This window comes from Panthera leo, chromosome B1 (assembly GCF_018350215.1).
Source record: "Panthera leo isolate Ple1 chromosome B1, P.leo_Ple1_pat1.1, whole genome shotgun sequence".
Classification (NCBI taxonomy): domain Eukaryota; kingdom Metazoa; phylum Chordata; class Mammalia; order Carnivora; family Felidae; genus Panthera; species Panthera leo.
In genome coordinates, this window is record NC_056682.1 from 51409815 (window position 1) to 51425310 (window position 15496).

Consider the following 15496-nt stretch of genomic DNA (forward strand, 5'->3'; position numbering starts at 1 on the left):
AACAAGTTGCCCAGGTGATTCTCTTGCCCCCACCCCCACCAAAGTGTAAGGGTCCTGGTGAGGCACAGACACAAGAACACCATGAGAAACCTACATGCTGGGGAGCTGTGTGCCCAGGGAAGCAGCAGGTTGACCAGCAGCAGAAGTACTGCTCTTCCATCCCTCCATCCTGTCATCAGCACTGGTCTTTACTCAAGCCAATGGAAAGCCTTCAAGTGATACTGTGCCAATTCAGTTCAGAGGGATTGAGTCTGGGCTTTGCTCTCTGTGCCTGCTATCTGACAGCCCAACCTGACCATTGAGGTCACAATTGAGCACTGGGTAGAACAGTCATGGTCCAGACAAGGCAACCAAGTGGCATCATGCATCCAGGACCTGATGATTTCTATGAGCCACTTCTCTGGGATGTGGAGGTCAGTGTGGAACTGGGGGCCAGAGGCAGGATAGTGGGAGAACTTCACACCAGTTGGGCTCCTGCAAGTTGAGGCATCTCAGATTCTCTCAGATCCACTAATGCATCGGGACAGGAGAGCTAAAGGCACTCCCCAGGAGAAAGGATTCAAGGCTTCTGGTCCAAACAGCCCAGATGATACAGCAGAGCAACGATAACTAAAGGACTCCTAAAGAAGAGAGCTCACATTACCAGTGGGACCTTAGGGGAGCTACTGAACTTTGAGCCTCAGATTACTCCTCTGAAAAATGGAGATAATAATGCATTGTTATATTGTTGGGAGGATTAATGAGATAATGTGTGTATCCTGGCACTGGGCTTGGCAAACACCAAGCCCATGGTTTTAATTCTCTACTAATTTCATCTCTACTAATGTCATCTCTACTAATTGCATCTCTACTGGCTTCCAGCAAAGGGAGGAACATTAACCAGCAGTGTCTATAAGCAAGACATGCATAAAGTACAGATCCATGCATAGATCAGCTGCAGGGTGGTTTTTGTTGATGCAGTCTATTCATTTGTTCAGTAGGTTAGCTAGCACTTTATGGGACACGTTCCACATGCCAGGCTTAGAGGATGATGCAAAAATGAACATTATTTGTTCTGTCTCGTAGAAACACATGCCCAACTGGGAGAGACCTGTGACCAAAGACAACAACACAGTGGAGTAAGTGTATCACCGTGAGCTATGGAGGGGCACCCAACCCAGTCTGGGAGGAGCATGTGTATGTGGTGGGCGGGAGAAAGAGGTTATTAGGGAAGATTCTCTAGACGAAATAGGCTCTGTCTGGGCCAAGTCAATCTACAAAGAGAAACGGTTTTAGAGAAGGGCAGAGAGGCATTTGTTATGGATAGAATGTGTCCTTCAAAAATTCTTCTTTTAAAGTCCTAAACCTTAGTACCTCAGATTGTGCCTTTATTTGGAAATAGGGTCATTGCAGATACACTTAGTTAAGATGATGTCTTCCTGGAGCAGGGTTGGCCCCTAATGCAATATGACTGGTGTCCTTATGAAAAGGGAAAATTTGGATACAGAGAGAGAGAGAGAGAGAGAGGAAGGGAGGGAGGGAGGGAGAATGCCACATGAAGATTGGATTTAGACTGCCACAATTCAAGGAACTACTGCCTCCAAGGGAGTATGGCCTCCTGATACCTTGATTTTGGACTTCTGGCCTCTAGAGCTCCAGAACAATTTCTGTTGTTCTAAACCACCCAGTTTGTGGTACTTTTTTATGGCAGTCCTAGGAAAGTAATGATGGCATTCTACATGGGCAGAAAACATTTGCAAACATATGAAGGTGTGTGGGACCTATAGGAACTTTTAAGTCAAAACATATATAATTGCTGTTTTTCTAGCTCCAAAATATTGGCAATTTCAAAAGGTCCAAACTAAAATATTGAGTTGGAATAATGTACAAGTTTAAGCAGGAGACAGAGGTTAATTTATTGAACAAAGCTCAAATCTGAATCAACAGCCACTGAATTCTCATGAGTGATCACCACGGATGTGACAGGTATGTGGGGGACAGCATTATTCCTAAAGACCTGCAAGGCAGCGATAGAGATAAACATTTTCCAAAATTCTATACATAATGGATTTTCATTTCAGGGGAAGTGACTATGGGGACATTCTTTTCCTAGCTGTTTTGAGGCTTTAAAATTTATCTTTAAAACTCTTGGAAATATCCTGTCAGAATAAGCAAAAGGCAGATGAAATATTAAGAAGTTAGTTCATGTTATTGTGTATAAACTTTTCACACAACAAGCATTTCCGATACTTCTCATAGCTGTAAGCAAAGCATCAGAATTCACCCACTTAGCTCATATTTTTCTATGCCAGGAAGGGGGCTGAAATGGGGAAGCTTCCTCATTGCTGTGCTTTGGAAAACAGCGTGAAGTTGAGTTTCACTAAGGCTGTAAATGCATAATTTGGGGGCACTGGAAAGCATGTGTTCATATGAGGTGGAAGAGAGCAGAGATAAAGAATTTCCAGTGTCACTCACAATCCTGCCTAGCTTAACCACAATGCTTCCATGGCTGGCCCCAGAGTCCAGAATGGGAAACACAGCATATGCATTATCTTCATTCGGACCCTAAAGAATCCCCAAATCTCCCAGCACATCAATGAATGAATTCACACTTTTATCAAAACACCTTTGTATGAAGACATGCGTCCACACTAAAATCTCACAATGTTTATAGTGACTTTATTCATAATTGCTAAAAACTGGTAACAACCTACATGTCCATCATTGGGTGAATGGATAAACAGTGGTACATCCAGACAAAAGCACTACTCATCAACCATGGCGGAACAAATATAGATACATGCAGCAACACGAATCTCAAATACATTATGCTAAGTGGAAAAGCAACTGCATTTGGTATGATGCCATTTAGATGGCATTCTAAAAAGACAAACAACAGGCACAAAGAATACATCAGTTGTTGCCAGGAGCTGAGGTTTGGGGAAGAGGATGGGTTCCCAGGAGCACGGGGAACATTTGGGGGGCGGGTAGGAAGTTTCTATGTCTGCATTGTGGTAATGATTACACAGACATTTGTATTTGTCAGGATTCTTAATTTAAAAATTTTTTTAGTGTTTATTTATTTTGAGAGAGAGACAGGGTGAAAGTAGGGTAGGGACAGAGAGAGAGGGAGACACTGAATCTGAAGCAGGCTCCAAGCTCTGAGCTGTCAGCATGTCAGATCATGACCTGAGCCGAAGTCTGATGTTTAACTGACTGAGCCACCCAGGCACCCAGGATTCTTCATTTTTTTTTTAAGTTTTATTCCTTTATTTTGTGAGAGAAAGAGAGAGAGAGAGTCTGGGAAGGGCAGAGAGGGAGAGAATCTCAAGCAGGTTCTGTGCTGTCAGTGCAGAGCCCGATGTTGGGCTCGAACTCATGAACCACGAGATCTTGACCTGAGCTAAAATCAAGAGTCGCACACTCAGCCTACTGAGCCACCTAGGTGCCCCTGTATTTGTCAGGATTCTTAATACCATACACCTTAAAAAAGTGAAATTACTAAATAAATATAAATTATACTTTTAAATCAGACTTTTAAAAATGACTTTATACTTTGTACACTTCGAAAAGCCACTGATGTGAACCACAAAAGACGCCCAGTTTGTTGAAAGCGTTTCTGCTGTGATCTCAAGGGCCAGCCCTGTGGGGGGAAATGATTTTTGTTAATACTGTATTAGTCTGTTCAGGCCGCCATAACAAAATGCCACAGACTGGGTGGCTTATGCAACAGAAATCTATTTTCTCACAGTTTTAGAGGCTAGAAGTCTGAGATCAAGGTGCCAGATTATTCTGTTCCTGGTGAGGGCCCTCTTCCTGGCTTGCACATGGCCAACTTCTCACAGTGTCCTCAGCTGGCATTCCTCAGTGACTGTTTATGGAGAGAGGGAGAGATTCAGAGAGAGAAAAGGGAGAGAGCAGGAGCACATATTCCAGTGTCTCTTCTCATAAAAACACTAATACTGGGGCACCTGGGGTGCTCAGTTGGTTGAGCATTGACTTTGGCTGTCATGATCTCATGGTTCATGAGCTCGAGCCCTGCATCAGGCTCACTGCTGTCAGTGCAGAGCCTGCTTCATATCCTCTGCTCTCCTCCTCTCTCATACTCTCTCTCAAAAGCAAACATTTTAAAAAACACTAATCATACCACATCAAGGCTCCACTCTTATTACCTCATTTAACCTTAATCAGTTCTTTACTATTACTTGTAATTACTAGCCTTACTTAGTGGGACCCATCATCAAATAACAGCCACACTGGAAGCCAGGGTTCCAGCATATAAATTCTGAGCCCATAACACAGAGCAGACAGGACTCCATTGCCCCCAAGGCCACAGTACCCATTGGTGTTCTTGCTCAGGTACTGCTGGTGGTAATCCTCCCAGTAGTTTGTACCTCCTGGATGTCAGTAGTGATCAGCCATAGCCATGCTCTGAAAGAACCTGTAGAGAGAAAGACAACATGAGGACCGGATGCCGGGCAGAGAGGGTCCCAAGGAGGGATGGGAGGCTGGGCTGTGAGGGAGGCAGGCACATGTGGCTTGGGGTGTGCAGTGGGTCCTTGCAGGCCTGGGACCTGTGGCTTCCCAGCTGGGTTATTCTGGGCACGCTCTCACTGGCCTGTGCCTCAGGTGACTGGGGTTTGAAATCTGGTTTCCTGACTCTAATTTGTGCACTCTACCCATCCCACCACTGCTGCCCCTGGTACATGCTAGGAGCCCTGGTTTGGAACCTGTGGGTCTATGTGAAAGGGACCCCAGTGCTTCTCAGGGTAAACAGCAGGGACATGGGGCTCTCTGGCTGCCCTGGGAAGAATGGGCATCCCTGAGGGCGGTAAAGCAGGGCTGCGGTTGGAGGGGATGAAAGGGCAGGGGCAGGATGAGGCGGGGAGGGCTACAGCCCAACTCAGTGCTGTCCCCTCTGCTGCCAGTTCTGAACAGGCCCACTGCCCACTCACAACTGGAAGGAGGAACACTGACTCGCTGTGGTTCTAGGGAGCATGGACTCTGTCAGGATGCCTTGGAGAGCACAGGCTTATGTGGGTCTCCAGACCCAGGAACCTGGGAGTGAGGTCAGGGGAGGACATGGCCTGAGGGCCTGTGTCGGCTTGTCACCGTCCTCTGTGACCTACTTTAAGGCCTGGTGGCATCTGCTGCCAGGGGAAGAAACAGACACATAAACACAAGTGGGGGAGGAGAGCAGAGCTATTTGGGGCAGGAGACAGATTAAGAAATAGACATTGTTCCCCATGGATCTTAGCCTGTTTCCTTTCCCTTTTGGATTTCAGCTGTGCCCTGATTCTTTCTTGTTACAGACTTCTTGGAGCATCTGGGCACAAGGTTAAAGAGACTCGACCCTGTTACACTGACTCCCATTTTGGACAAGGGTGCACGGTGGGTCCTCAGACTTGTTTTTCCACGAGGAAAACTGCCTGTTTGCTGATAGCTCATTGGTATTTTGGAGGTGAAGTCCTTACATCTGTCAAAAAGGGTGGGTGAAGTCTTTGTGTTCTGCATCATTCCACTGCCAGACTTTCCACTGAGCATTGTAATAACTTTCTGAATTTCCTTCCAGCCCTCTTTTGGCTCTAAAACCACAGGCCAGCTATTAAGGGAGATAACCCTGAGCATATCAGTTAGGAAGAGTCCCAGAAGGAAACAGAACTCCACTCAGAAGGTTCAAATGAAGGTACTTAGTGAAGGAACTAAGAAAGAGTTATGGGCATCTTAAAGGACCCACATGTAGAAAGCGTTCAAGAGACAGGTAACAGCAGTGAGTCACAGGGGCAAGGAGAGAAGGTATACTTACTGGAATCCAGTGAGAATAGCAGGTGTGGAGGAGGGGCACAGAGCAGGAACTGAGTCAAGGAGGGTCTCTGCCACTGGCAACACAATGTCTCAATGGGAAGGGAGAGGGAGGAAATACCCCTAACCCTCTCACTTCCTGCCAGTATCTCCCATTGCTAAGGGCAAGCCAAGTGACTTTTACTATCCCAAGTGACTCAGTGCCTAGAAATCAGCCTACCAGGACACAGGGAAGGACAGTCATTAGATCTGCAGTAGGGAAATGGGGTACAAATGGAAAATAACTATACAGAGTCATCTAGTGCTTTATCCCAGAAAGCAGAATCGAAAGCTATAAGGGCATTCTTATTTTAGGGCTCATAAAGATATCAAGCTGCTCATTAAGCTTTTTCATGTATAATATACTGTGCTCAGGACTTTGCCAGTGTTATATTATCTCATTTAACACTCATAGCAATTGTCTAAGGGAATTACTCTTCTTGCTTTCCACATTCAGTAGAGGATATGCCAGATATTGCATATTGATATTTAGCATCATCTCTGCCTTTCTAAACTCTCCCAAAAATTATAGAGGCTGAAACCTTGGGGTAACACGTCTGAGAACTCCAGCAGCTTTCAAATTTGGATCCTTAGCCAAATTTCAGGAGGCAGAAAACAGGGAGAAACCATAATTTTCTCATAGCAGCTGCGTACAGGCATGCAGATTTTAGCAGATGATAGTTGTGAGGTTTTTGCCATCATCTTTGGGTATCCTCATGAAAATTGTCACTCTAATGCTGAAGAGAATAGTAAAATCATTGATTTGGGGGAACAGCAATTTCCCATGATTTTTGAAGTCTGCTAAGCTCTGGAAAGCAAGCAACTGTTTTTCCTGATGTTTGCACTCAAGCCCTTTTAATTGTTCTCTAAACATCTATGTCTATGTCCTAAATCCCTTTCTGCTTGAGATAGTGTTTTCTGTTTTCCTCATAGAATCTTGACAGATGCAGCATTTGGTACTCGAAGTGGTTCCAGGAAGTTCAGCTACAAAGATGGAAATCCAAGATGCATTGTCAAGGCCTGGTTTGATTTGAATGCAATAATGACCTCGTCACTAGCAGAAAGTGGGATTCAGGAAGTCCATGGTATGCAAGGTCAGAACAGTTTCTCAAGTCATTACTTGTCATTCCTGGAATCAGTTACCTATTCAAAGAGACCAAGTGAATTTTGTGATAGAATGCTCTGGTGGAAGAGAGAAGTGCAAGGGTTAGTGTAATGGAATCCAATGGATGGCTTACAGAAAAAAAAAAAAAATTGCCCTAAAAGAATCTCTTATCTATTGTATCAAAAATATGATACAGAGTAAGTCCTGTAGGTGGCAGAATTACAATACAACTTGAATTCACAACTTTTTTAGATGCTCATGTGAAAAGTGATTAATTGGTAAAGAAGATGACCACAAAATTTGCCATGGGATATTTGGATGCATAAAGATAAATCAGTGTACTTTAAAACCCCAAATCCCACTGAGCATGCCTTTCTATCAGAGGCAGCACCTCCACGCCCTTCTGGGAAGGCCTTTTGAAGCTGGTAATGACTTAGCTGAAATAATTCTTTGTCCATGTAATGCTGATTCTCTACAACCCACTCCTACCCCTTTTGGTCATAACCAAAAGTAGAATCATCCCAGTAGACTTTATAGGGGATAAGTTCAAATCTAACCCAGAACATAGTATGCACTAAAAGAACTATGGGCTCCTGGGTGGCTCAGTCGGTTAAGCCTCTGACTTCAGTTCAGGACATGGTCTCATGGTTCGCGAGTTCAAGCCTCATGTCGGGTTCTGGGCTAACAGTTCAGAACCTGGAGCCTGTTTCTGTCTCCCTCTCTCTCTGCCAATCCCCTGCTCACATTCTGTCTCTCTCTCTCAAAATATTAAAAAAAAAAAACCTGCAACATTCTGCTAATGTATATCTGTAGAAACCTGAGGATTATATGTGAGAATGGATTCTAAAGAGGTTAGGAGAGGGATAAAGTAAAATGTTATTGGATCAAATTTACCAGTCTAGATGAACTTGAGAGAAATTCTATATTCAAATGAGTTAGCTGAAGCAGCTGGAATGGTTCTGGCTGTTTGGTTGGAAAACTAAAACCTTGGACAAATAATGGCCTGTATGAAGTGGAAAATCCTTTGCAGAATATAAAAGAAAAAATATTGAAAGCCTTGGATAAGAATATCAGAATGGATTTATTAAGTGTGACCTGATTAGCCATCCTCTAACTCTATCCCTTATATGAGTCCTGAGGATTCTGTGTTTAATTAGGCATTGAAAAATAATTCCCATGAGAAGCATCAGCATCTTCATAATACCTTGTTGTGACCATCATCTGCAGGCTGAAGATGCTGTGACACATGAACCACTGGGGAAGATTGACTACACTTGGCCCCTTCTTCTGTGGAATAGGCAGCGATTTTTTATCATAGTAATAGAAATTTATTTTTGTATTTGGATGTACCCACCTTGACCACATATTTCTGCCACCCCATCACACATGACTTACTAAATGCTTAGTTATTCAGCATATGGTTTTTCATTTGGCATAACTTCTGACCAACTGGTTATAATGCAACAGAAGCGATGCCTGTGAGATTCACTGATCTTAACATGAATCCCACCACCCAGAAGCAGCATGCCTGCCAAAACAGCGGAATGGCTTACTGAAGTTTCCATAAGTGAGCCTGCTGAGATCTAACAACGTATGAGGTTGGAGTGCTCTTTTACAAGGTATAGTATATATTAAAAACTAGTTTCAACAGATTGCACCAATTCTCCTATGGCTAGAAAACATGGGTGTGTAAATCAAAGGATAAAAATGGGCCTGACTCCAATCACTAGCCACCTAATGATCCATTCAAAAAATGTACTTTGTTTCACACAACGTAGAGCTTTGAAGGCTTAGAAACCTTAGTTCTCAAAGGAGGAGTGCTTCTGCTTCCAGGGGACACAGTGGATCTATTGACCTGTGAATTGAGACTGCTACCTGGCTGTGTAGGGCTCTCCATGTCATTGAACCAAGAGACAAAGAAAGAGTTAATGTGTAGACTGAAATGATCGACCCCGACTATCAAGAGAAGAACTTTATTGCAAGTAGAGTTTAGACAAGGAGGAGTCTGTGAAATCCTTCAGAGATGCTCTTAGAATTTCATTATCCAAAAGGAGAAATGGAAAACTATAGCAACTCAATACCGGCAAAACCACCAAGAGCTCAGAAATGAAAATTTGGGTTACACCACCAAGCAAAGAACCACTATCAGCTGAGCTTCATTCAAGTTGGATGAAGGAATTCACACATACTGGCTATGGCCCAGGTTGTATACTCAAGAACTGTAGTAGCTGCCTAGATTTTCATATTTGTATATGCCTATTTCCCTTTTTTCGTTCCTTTTCCAGGTGTTGGTGATCATTAAATTTATTATTTAGTCTTTAGAAACAAGATTGGGATGGCCAAGGAGGTGCACCATTCAGATCTGCTTTGAGAGAAAGTGGTGCAGGGAGTGTAGTTGATAACAGCTCTCAGCTGCTACTCCTTTGAATCCATCATGGCAGTCAGGATGAGAACACCCTTGTTTTGGGCTGCACCCAGGCAATGGCTGAGAGTGACATGCAGAGGATACTAGATCAGGTCCATTACTACTACTCAATGTGGCAATCTTTGCTCAAGATGTCCCATCAATTTTATCAAGACTTTCTCAGACCTGCAAGGGGGTTTGAAGACATCCTGCCTACTGTCACTTCCTCGCTTTTTATTCTTCCTAGGTACTTTCCCCAATAAATCCCTTTCACATATAATTCTGCATTAGCATCTGCTTCTTGGCAGATCCAAAGTGACACAAAGACATAAGTGGGAATTTCTAAAGGAGAAATGATTATCACCCAGAGATGGATGACGTGATTTATGAGATTTTGCTTCCCACTTTGGGGAAAAGGATCAGATTGCTTTTGTTTATATGAAGCATATTTGTATTATGCTTAGCAAAAGACTGCTATTGTTTTTATTCTTATTTTCTAGAATTTTTAACATAGTAGAAGGTTGCATGTGTATGCTGAGAAACCAAAGTGGTGTGGGTTTACTAGATATAGTGTCTAGTAGCATTTGAAATTCAGTTCCCTAAAACCTAAATCTCCATTTTTCTGTGTCATGAGATCTGGAAGCCTATGAATTGCTATTCCCAGCTCCCTTGCACTGACAGTTTCGATGTGATTCAAGGTCCAATGAGGTACACTTGCTAATACTTGAGATGCAGAAGGAAGGCAGTTGCAGTGGCAGCTGAAACTGGACTCCAGTAGAGTCTAGTTTTTACAGTGGCCTAACTCTTCATTCCCTCCTTGTCTTTAGCCTCAGAGCTACAAGACAGCTGGGCAGGTGAAAGAGGAAGCTGTTTTCTGCTTCTTCCCAATTACTGGCTGCAGCACCAGCCTCTTGGTCTCAGGTCAGAGCCACAAAGATGTGGCCTGAAAAGTAGCAAGAGACCCATGACTTCTGCTTATAAAATCATGGGATGATTGGAGAAACAACCCCATAACTAAACCTGCTTTCGTAGTGAGTTTCTATCTGCTACCTTTACCCCACACTGTTTTATTCTCTTATCCTTTTTTTCTCTTTAACCATCTCTCATAAGTACTAGTTTTACCATTCCATATGCATTTTGCTTTCAAAATGAGAAGAGATTATAAACACTTCAAATGTCCTTCTTTTCTCCTTTTCATTTACTTTTATAAATTATGGTAAGGTATTTAAGACAAAAATGGGACAAATAATAATATAATAAACATCATGTATACTTCACACTTTAAGAACAAAAACACTATGAACCCACTTGAAGGTCTCCGTGGGTCTCTCCATCTCCTCCAGTCATAGTAAATGGCCTGAACTGTGTATTTATATTTCCCTTGAATTTATAATTTTTCTATATCTGAATATATACTAAGCAATTGTCATGTCTTGCATATTTCAAAAATGTATAGAAAGGGTTATCATAGTTAGTATATTCTTCTGCACCTTGCTTTTGCCTGTGATTGTAAACTATGTTGATCAGTTTAACTCTAGTTCCTGTATGTTATCACCTAAATGGTATTCTGTTGTATGGCTATACTAAAACTTAGTTATTTGTGCCTCTGATGATGAGCATTTATGTTTTTCTCTAATTTTTTATTACACACTGTGATGCTGTAGATATACCTACATAAATACCTTCTAAGTTTTAAATTATATGTTTTTAAATATTAAAAAATATTAGTGAAGATCTATTAATGATAAACCATTTTTAAAATCTGTTTTACATTAATGATTTTGGTTGTCAACAATTTAAATACTTTTTGGTGTCAACAATTTAAATATGGTGGTTATTTTCTCTCAGCACATTGGTGATTCCATTATCTTTAGGCTTCCATTGTTGCTGTTGAGAAGTCTACCGGTTTGCTGTATTTTTATAAGTACATTTTCTCTTGTCTGTGCTGATTTTAAGATTTTCTCTCTCTCTGTTATTTTGCCATTTCACTAAAATGTGTTTGTCTATAAATTCTGCTGCAGGTTTGAGCTTTCCTGAATTGGTGGATTAATTTCTTTCATCAATTACAGAAAATTCTTGGTCATTTGATTCATCAACTATTTCCCTTTCTCCATCTTTTCTATTCTCTCCTTCTGAAAACTTCAGTAGCCATATGTTAGAGCCTTTCACTTTATCCTCCTTGTTTTGTAACTTTTTTCTCACATTTCTCATGTGTTGTTTTGTTTTTTTAGCATTCCACATAATTTCTTTAGATCCATCTACTGGTTTACTGATTCTATTTCTTTTTTCTTTTTACTTTTTTTAAAGTCTGTTTATTTTAAGAGAACGAGCGAGACAGCACAAGTGGGGAAGTGGGGAAGGAGGAGAGAGAGAATCCCAAGCAGGTTCTGCACCACCAGTGCAGAGCCCAATGTAGGGCTTGACCTCTCAAACCATGAGATCATGACCTGAGCCAAAGTCAGATGCTTAACCAATAAGGTGCCCCAACTGATTCTACTTATTTCCATAAATTCTATTTGATTCTTTTTTGATTTTGCCTGGCCATTTTTTGTAGTATTTTGTTTGTAGTCTCAAGTTTTCAATTCCTTCCTTTTTGTAATGTAATTATTTATATTCATTATCTAATAACTTAAATATCTGAAGGCTTTAGGTATACAATCTTCTGTTTTTCCTGCTCTTCCTCATGGTGGCTTGTTTCCTATATGAGTTCAGCAACTTTGCATTTTGAACTCATGACTGGCTAAACTTAATCTGTGGGCATCTGTAAGGAACTCTGATTAGAGCTGCCAGTTTAGGGGGAAAAAACAAGATACCTAGTTAAGTTTGATTTTCAGATAAACAACTAATACTTTTGTGTGTATTTCTCAGATATGTCATGCTGCATACTGAAACATTTTTTCATGGTTTATCTGAAATTCAAATTTAACTTTGTGACATGCATCTTTTTTTTTTTAATTTTTTTTCAACGTTTTTTATTTATTTTTGGGACAGAGAGAGACAGAGCATGAATGGGGGAGGGGCAGAGAGAGAGGGAGACACAGAATCGGAAACGGGCTCCAGGCTCCGAGCCATCAGCCCAGAGCCTGACGCGGGGCTCGAACTCACGGACCGCGAGATCGTGACCTGGCTGAAGTCGGACGCTTAACCGACTGCGCCACCCAGGCGCCCCTGTGACATGCATCTTATCTGGCAGCCTTACCTATGCTGAACATACAAGTCTCTAGAGGAGAGTCGTTCTTCTTTCTGAGAGATTTCCTGGGATACACACAACTGGGACCACTTTAATTTTTCACTTTGGTATTTTCTGGGCTACTTACAAAGTTAACTTGGAGCTGTAACACACTTACGAGGATAGGGTCATGTTTACCATTTCTCTGATAACCCTTCCCCATCTGTTACTGAAGCTAAAACAAAGAACAATCTTTTGCCAGAGGAGTTTTTTTGTTTTCCTAGCCTACACTTTCCCTGAGCTTATAAGTGTCCATTCTTTAAGTGTCCCTGTAAGTGTCCTTTCTTTGCAAATGGTTCTCAGTTCATACAACTTACCTTCCAAAAGCTCAAGTCTTTATCCCCCACAGGACCATTAAAATTCAAGAGTCTAGATTTATGCAACCTGTTCATATAATGTAATTCTCTAGACCTCTTGTTGGCCTTTAATTCTGGATAACAACTCTGGACTCCTTCTGTTTTGTGTTTGACTTCCTAAACTTTTCCTTACTTTCTTATGGGATCGGTATGCACTTTGAAGGATGTTTGTTGAATTTTAGCCTTCATTTTTAGATGTTTGCTAAAAAGAAATTTTTTCAAATTTTCTTGTAGCCCTTATCACCTCAAAAATGTTTCTTTTTTATTTCCTTTAACAAATGTGAGAAAGATGCCAAAAAATGAAATTGATCTGAGAGTCAGGAAACATGAATTTTAGTCCTGCATTTGCTAATGATGTTTAACAAAACTTTGCCTTTGTTTTTGAGACAGAGACAGAGCACAAGTGGGGGAGGGGCAGAAATAGAGAGAATGAGACTCAGAATCCAAACCAGGCTCCAGGCTCTGAGCTGTCAGCACAGGCTCTGAGCTGTCAGCACAGAGCCTGACGCAGGACTTGAACTCACAAGCTGTGAGATCATGACCTGAGCCACAGTTGGACGCTTAACTGACTGAGCCACCCAGGCACCACAAGCCTTGCCTTCTTTGGAGCTCAGTTTCCTTAAATGTAAAAGGAAGGTTAGGATTGATTTCCATCAGTGTTTTTCAAATGGTGATTCACATTTCACATCCTATTATTGAGTCATGGTATCAACTTAGTGGGGGGTAACTAGCATATAGGAAAGATATGTAACATTTCATGAAACTTTAGCTTCAGGTGTGTGTGTGTGTGTGTGTGTGTGCACGCGTGTGTGTGCACACATACACGCATGTGTGTGTTCTAGGCCACGATACTCCATACTGTGGGTTACTCAGGATACCATCATAGGCATTGATTCCCTGTATTGATTAGAATCTCCACTGCAGTGAATACTCTCTAGTGCGCATTTATGTGAAGCACAAAGGTTTCTCCTCAGGTCCATCCACCTCCTTTTTAGACCTAGACCTTTTTAGACCTAGACCTTTTTACCTTAGGTATTTCAATCTTGCCTTTTCCAAGCCCTTGACCAGCAAGCTAAGCTATTCACCACTGCCCAAGAGGCCTTACTTAACACTATCTATTTCTCCATACAAAGGAGATGACCAAGTGTACTATTCAAAGCTCTGCCCACAGGGTTATTTCCCCTCCTTGTCACGTCAAGGCCAGCCCTGAGCAGGTCTGTATTGCAGCCTAAGTCCATCTTCAGGGCCCTCTGTGGAATGAGGACTGAGGGTTTTTCCTCTGTCATCATCTGGATAGGGCTTCTTATTAAGTCATTATATAAGTTGAGAGAGCAGTTTTGTTGCAACAGAGGTAGGTGACATAAAGACACAAGTAACCTGTTCATGTTACTTAGACTTGTTTGAGCTCAATCCTGAAGTTTCATCAGAAGATGGAGTGTTTCTGGTCTGCCAAACCATGTGAATTGGTAGGTTACGATAGGAAGTTCTTATCTCGTACTTACTTGGTGTCCAAGGCTAGGTGCTCACTCTCTACTAGGACTCCGTAGCACAGCAGGAATTGTTTTACAAATTCTCTGCTGCAAGAGGCAAATTGCTTCAGATCCATAACAGTCTACAATTCTCCTGTTCTGGCTTGACAGAGACTCCCTACAATGTCCATATCTACCGTAGTAACATGAGCACACACAGATACTAGACTGGGGTAGGGAACTTATAGTGGAGAAGTATTAGAATACATACAATCCCCTGAACCCTCATTACTTTAGGCTGGACACAGTAAATAGTATGGTTAGTGTTCCAGGAGAGAGGAGTTCCATGACCATAATTATCTACATTTTTACAGAATGGGGGAAAGCAAGGAACATCTCTGGGATTATGTAACATTGGAAGCTTCATGGGTTGAAAAGTGACCTTGTTTGAAAAGAGGAGTTTTAGGAGTTTAGTAGCCCATTAAAGAGTTAGCTTCTTCCTCATTGAGCTAACTCAGACCTACTAACCCAGGTCTCTGTTGAGCTCCCCAAAACAGGAAGAAAATGAGCCTTCAGGGCCATTCAAAATTGGATCCAGGGCCATTGGATCTATTGGCCATATGACCAAAGTGACAGGTCAGTTTGTACTGCATCTTGAACTCAATGCAATATCTTCCCTTGCTTTGAGCCCCACAATCAACTGAAAACCTTTTGAGGCACTGATAAATGGGTTGGATCATTATTTTCAACTATATTATATGCTATCTACAAAATCTAAGGAGGACCCACCAACTGCTGGTGATAGGAGCAGTGATAGGAGGTGTACAGTGCAATAGGTTGTCCCTTCTCTTAGAGTGGATTCCCCGAGGATGTCCAGATCATTGGACCCCTAAAAGCTTTACCAATGTATCAGGCCACTGAATCTTTATCTTTCATCCTCTGGAGTGATATGTCTCATCTGGGCATTCAAAGTACTTTCTACTTCCTATTTCCCAGGTCTGATAAGCAAGATGACATCAATATAGTAGGTTAATGTGATACTTTATTTGTGACAGAGAGCAAGACAATTAACATGGTCTTGGGCCAAGACAGTGGATGTGAGCTACTATACTT

At 42.0% G+C, this 15496-nt stretch overlaps 2 protein-coding genes across 8 annotated transcripts in view; both read right to left on the bottom strand.

Moving 5' to 3' along the window:
• LOC122217666 (serine protease 52-like) overlaps positions 1–272 on the bottom strand; it is an 88428-nt gene extending 88156 nt beyond the window's left edge. For 3 of the 4 annotated variants that reach the window (XM_042934987.1, XM_042934986.1, XM_042934988.1), the window contains exon 1: positions 95–272. In XM_042934987.1, the coding sequence (XP_042790921.1) occupies positions 95–176 (82 nt within the window). In that variant the 5' untranslated portion in view covers positions 177–272. The remainder of the gene's footprint in view (positions 1–94) is intronic. The other variant, XM_042934984.1, reaches the window with a different exon arrangement.
• A 286-nt stretch (positions 273–558) lies between these two features.
• LOC122217664 (serine protease-like protein 51) overlaps positions 559–15496 on the bottom strand; it is a 63688-nt gene continuing 48750 nt past the window's right edge. The window contains exons 7-10 of one of the 4 annotated variants that reach the window (XM_042934979.1): positions 4935–5129; positions 4319–4420; positions 3729–3850; positions 3534–3622 (exon numbers count right to left, since the gene is read on the bottom strand). In XM_042934979.1, the coding sequence (XP_042790913.1) occupies positions 5088–5129 (42 nt within the window). In that variant the 3' untranslated portion in view covers positions 3534–3622; positions 3729–3850; positions 4319–4420; positions 4935–5087. Of the gene's footprint in view, positions 621–3533; positions 3623–3728; positions 3851–4318; positions 4421–4934; positions 5130–15496 lie in introns of those variants that run through there. The other 3 variants (XM_042934980.1, XR_006201611.1, XM_042934981.1) reach the window with 3 other exon arrangements.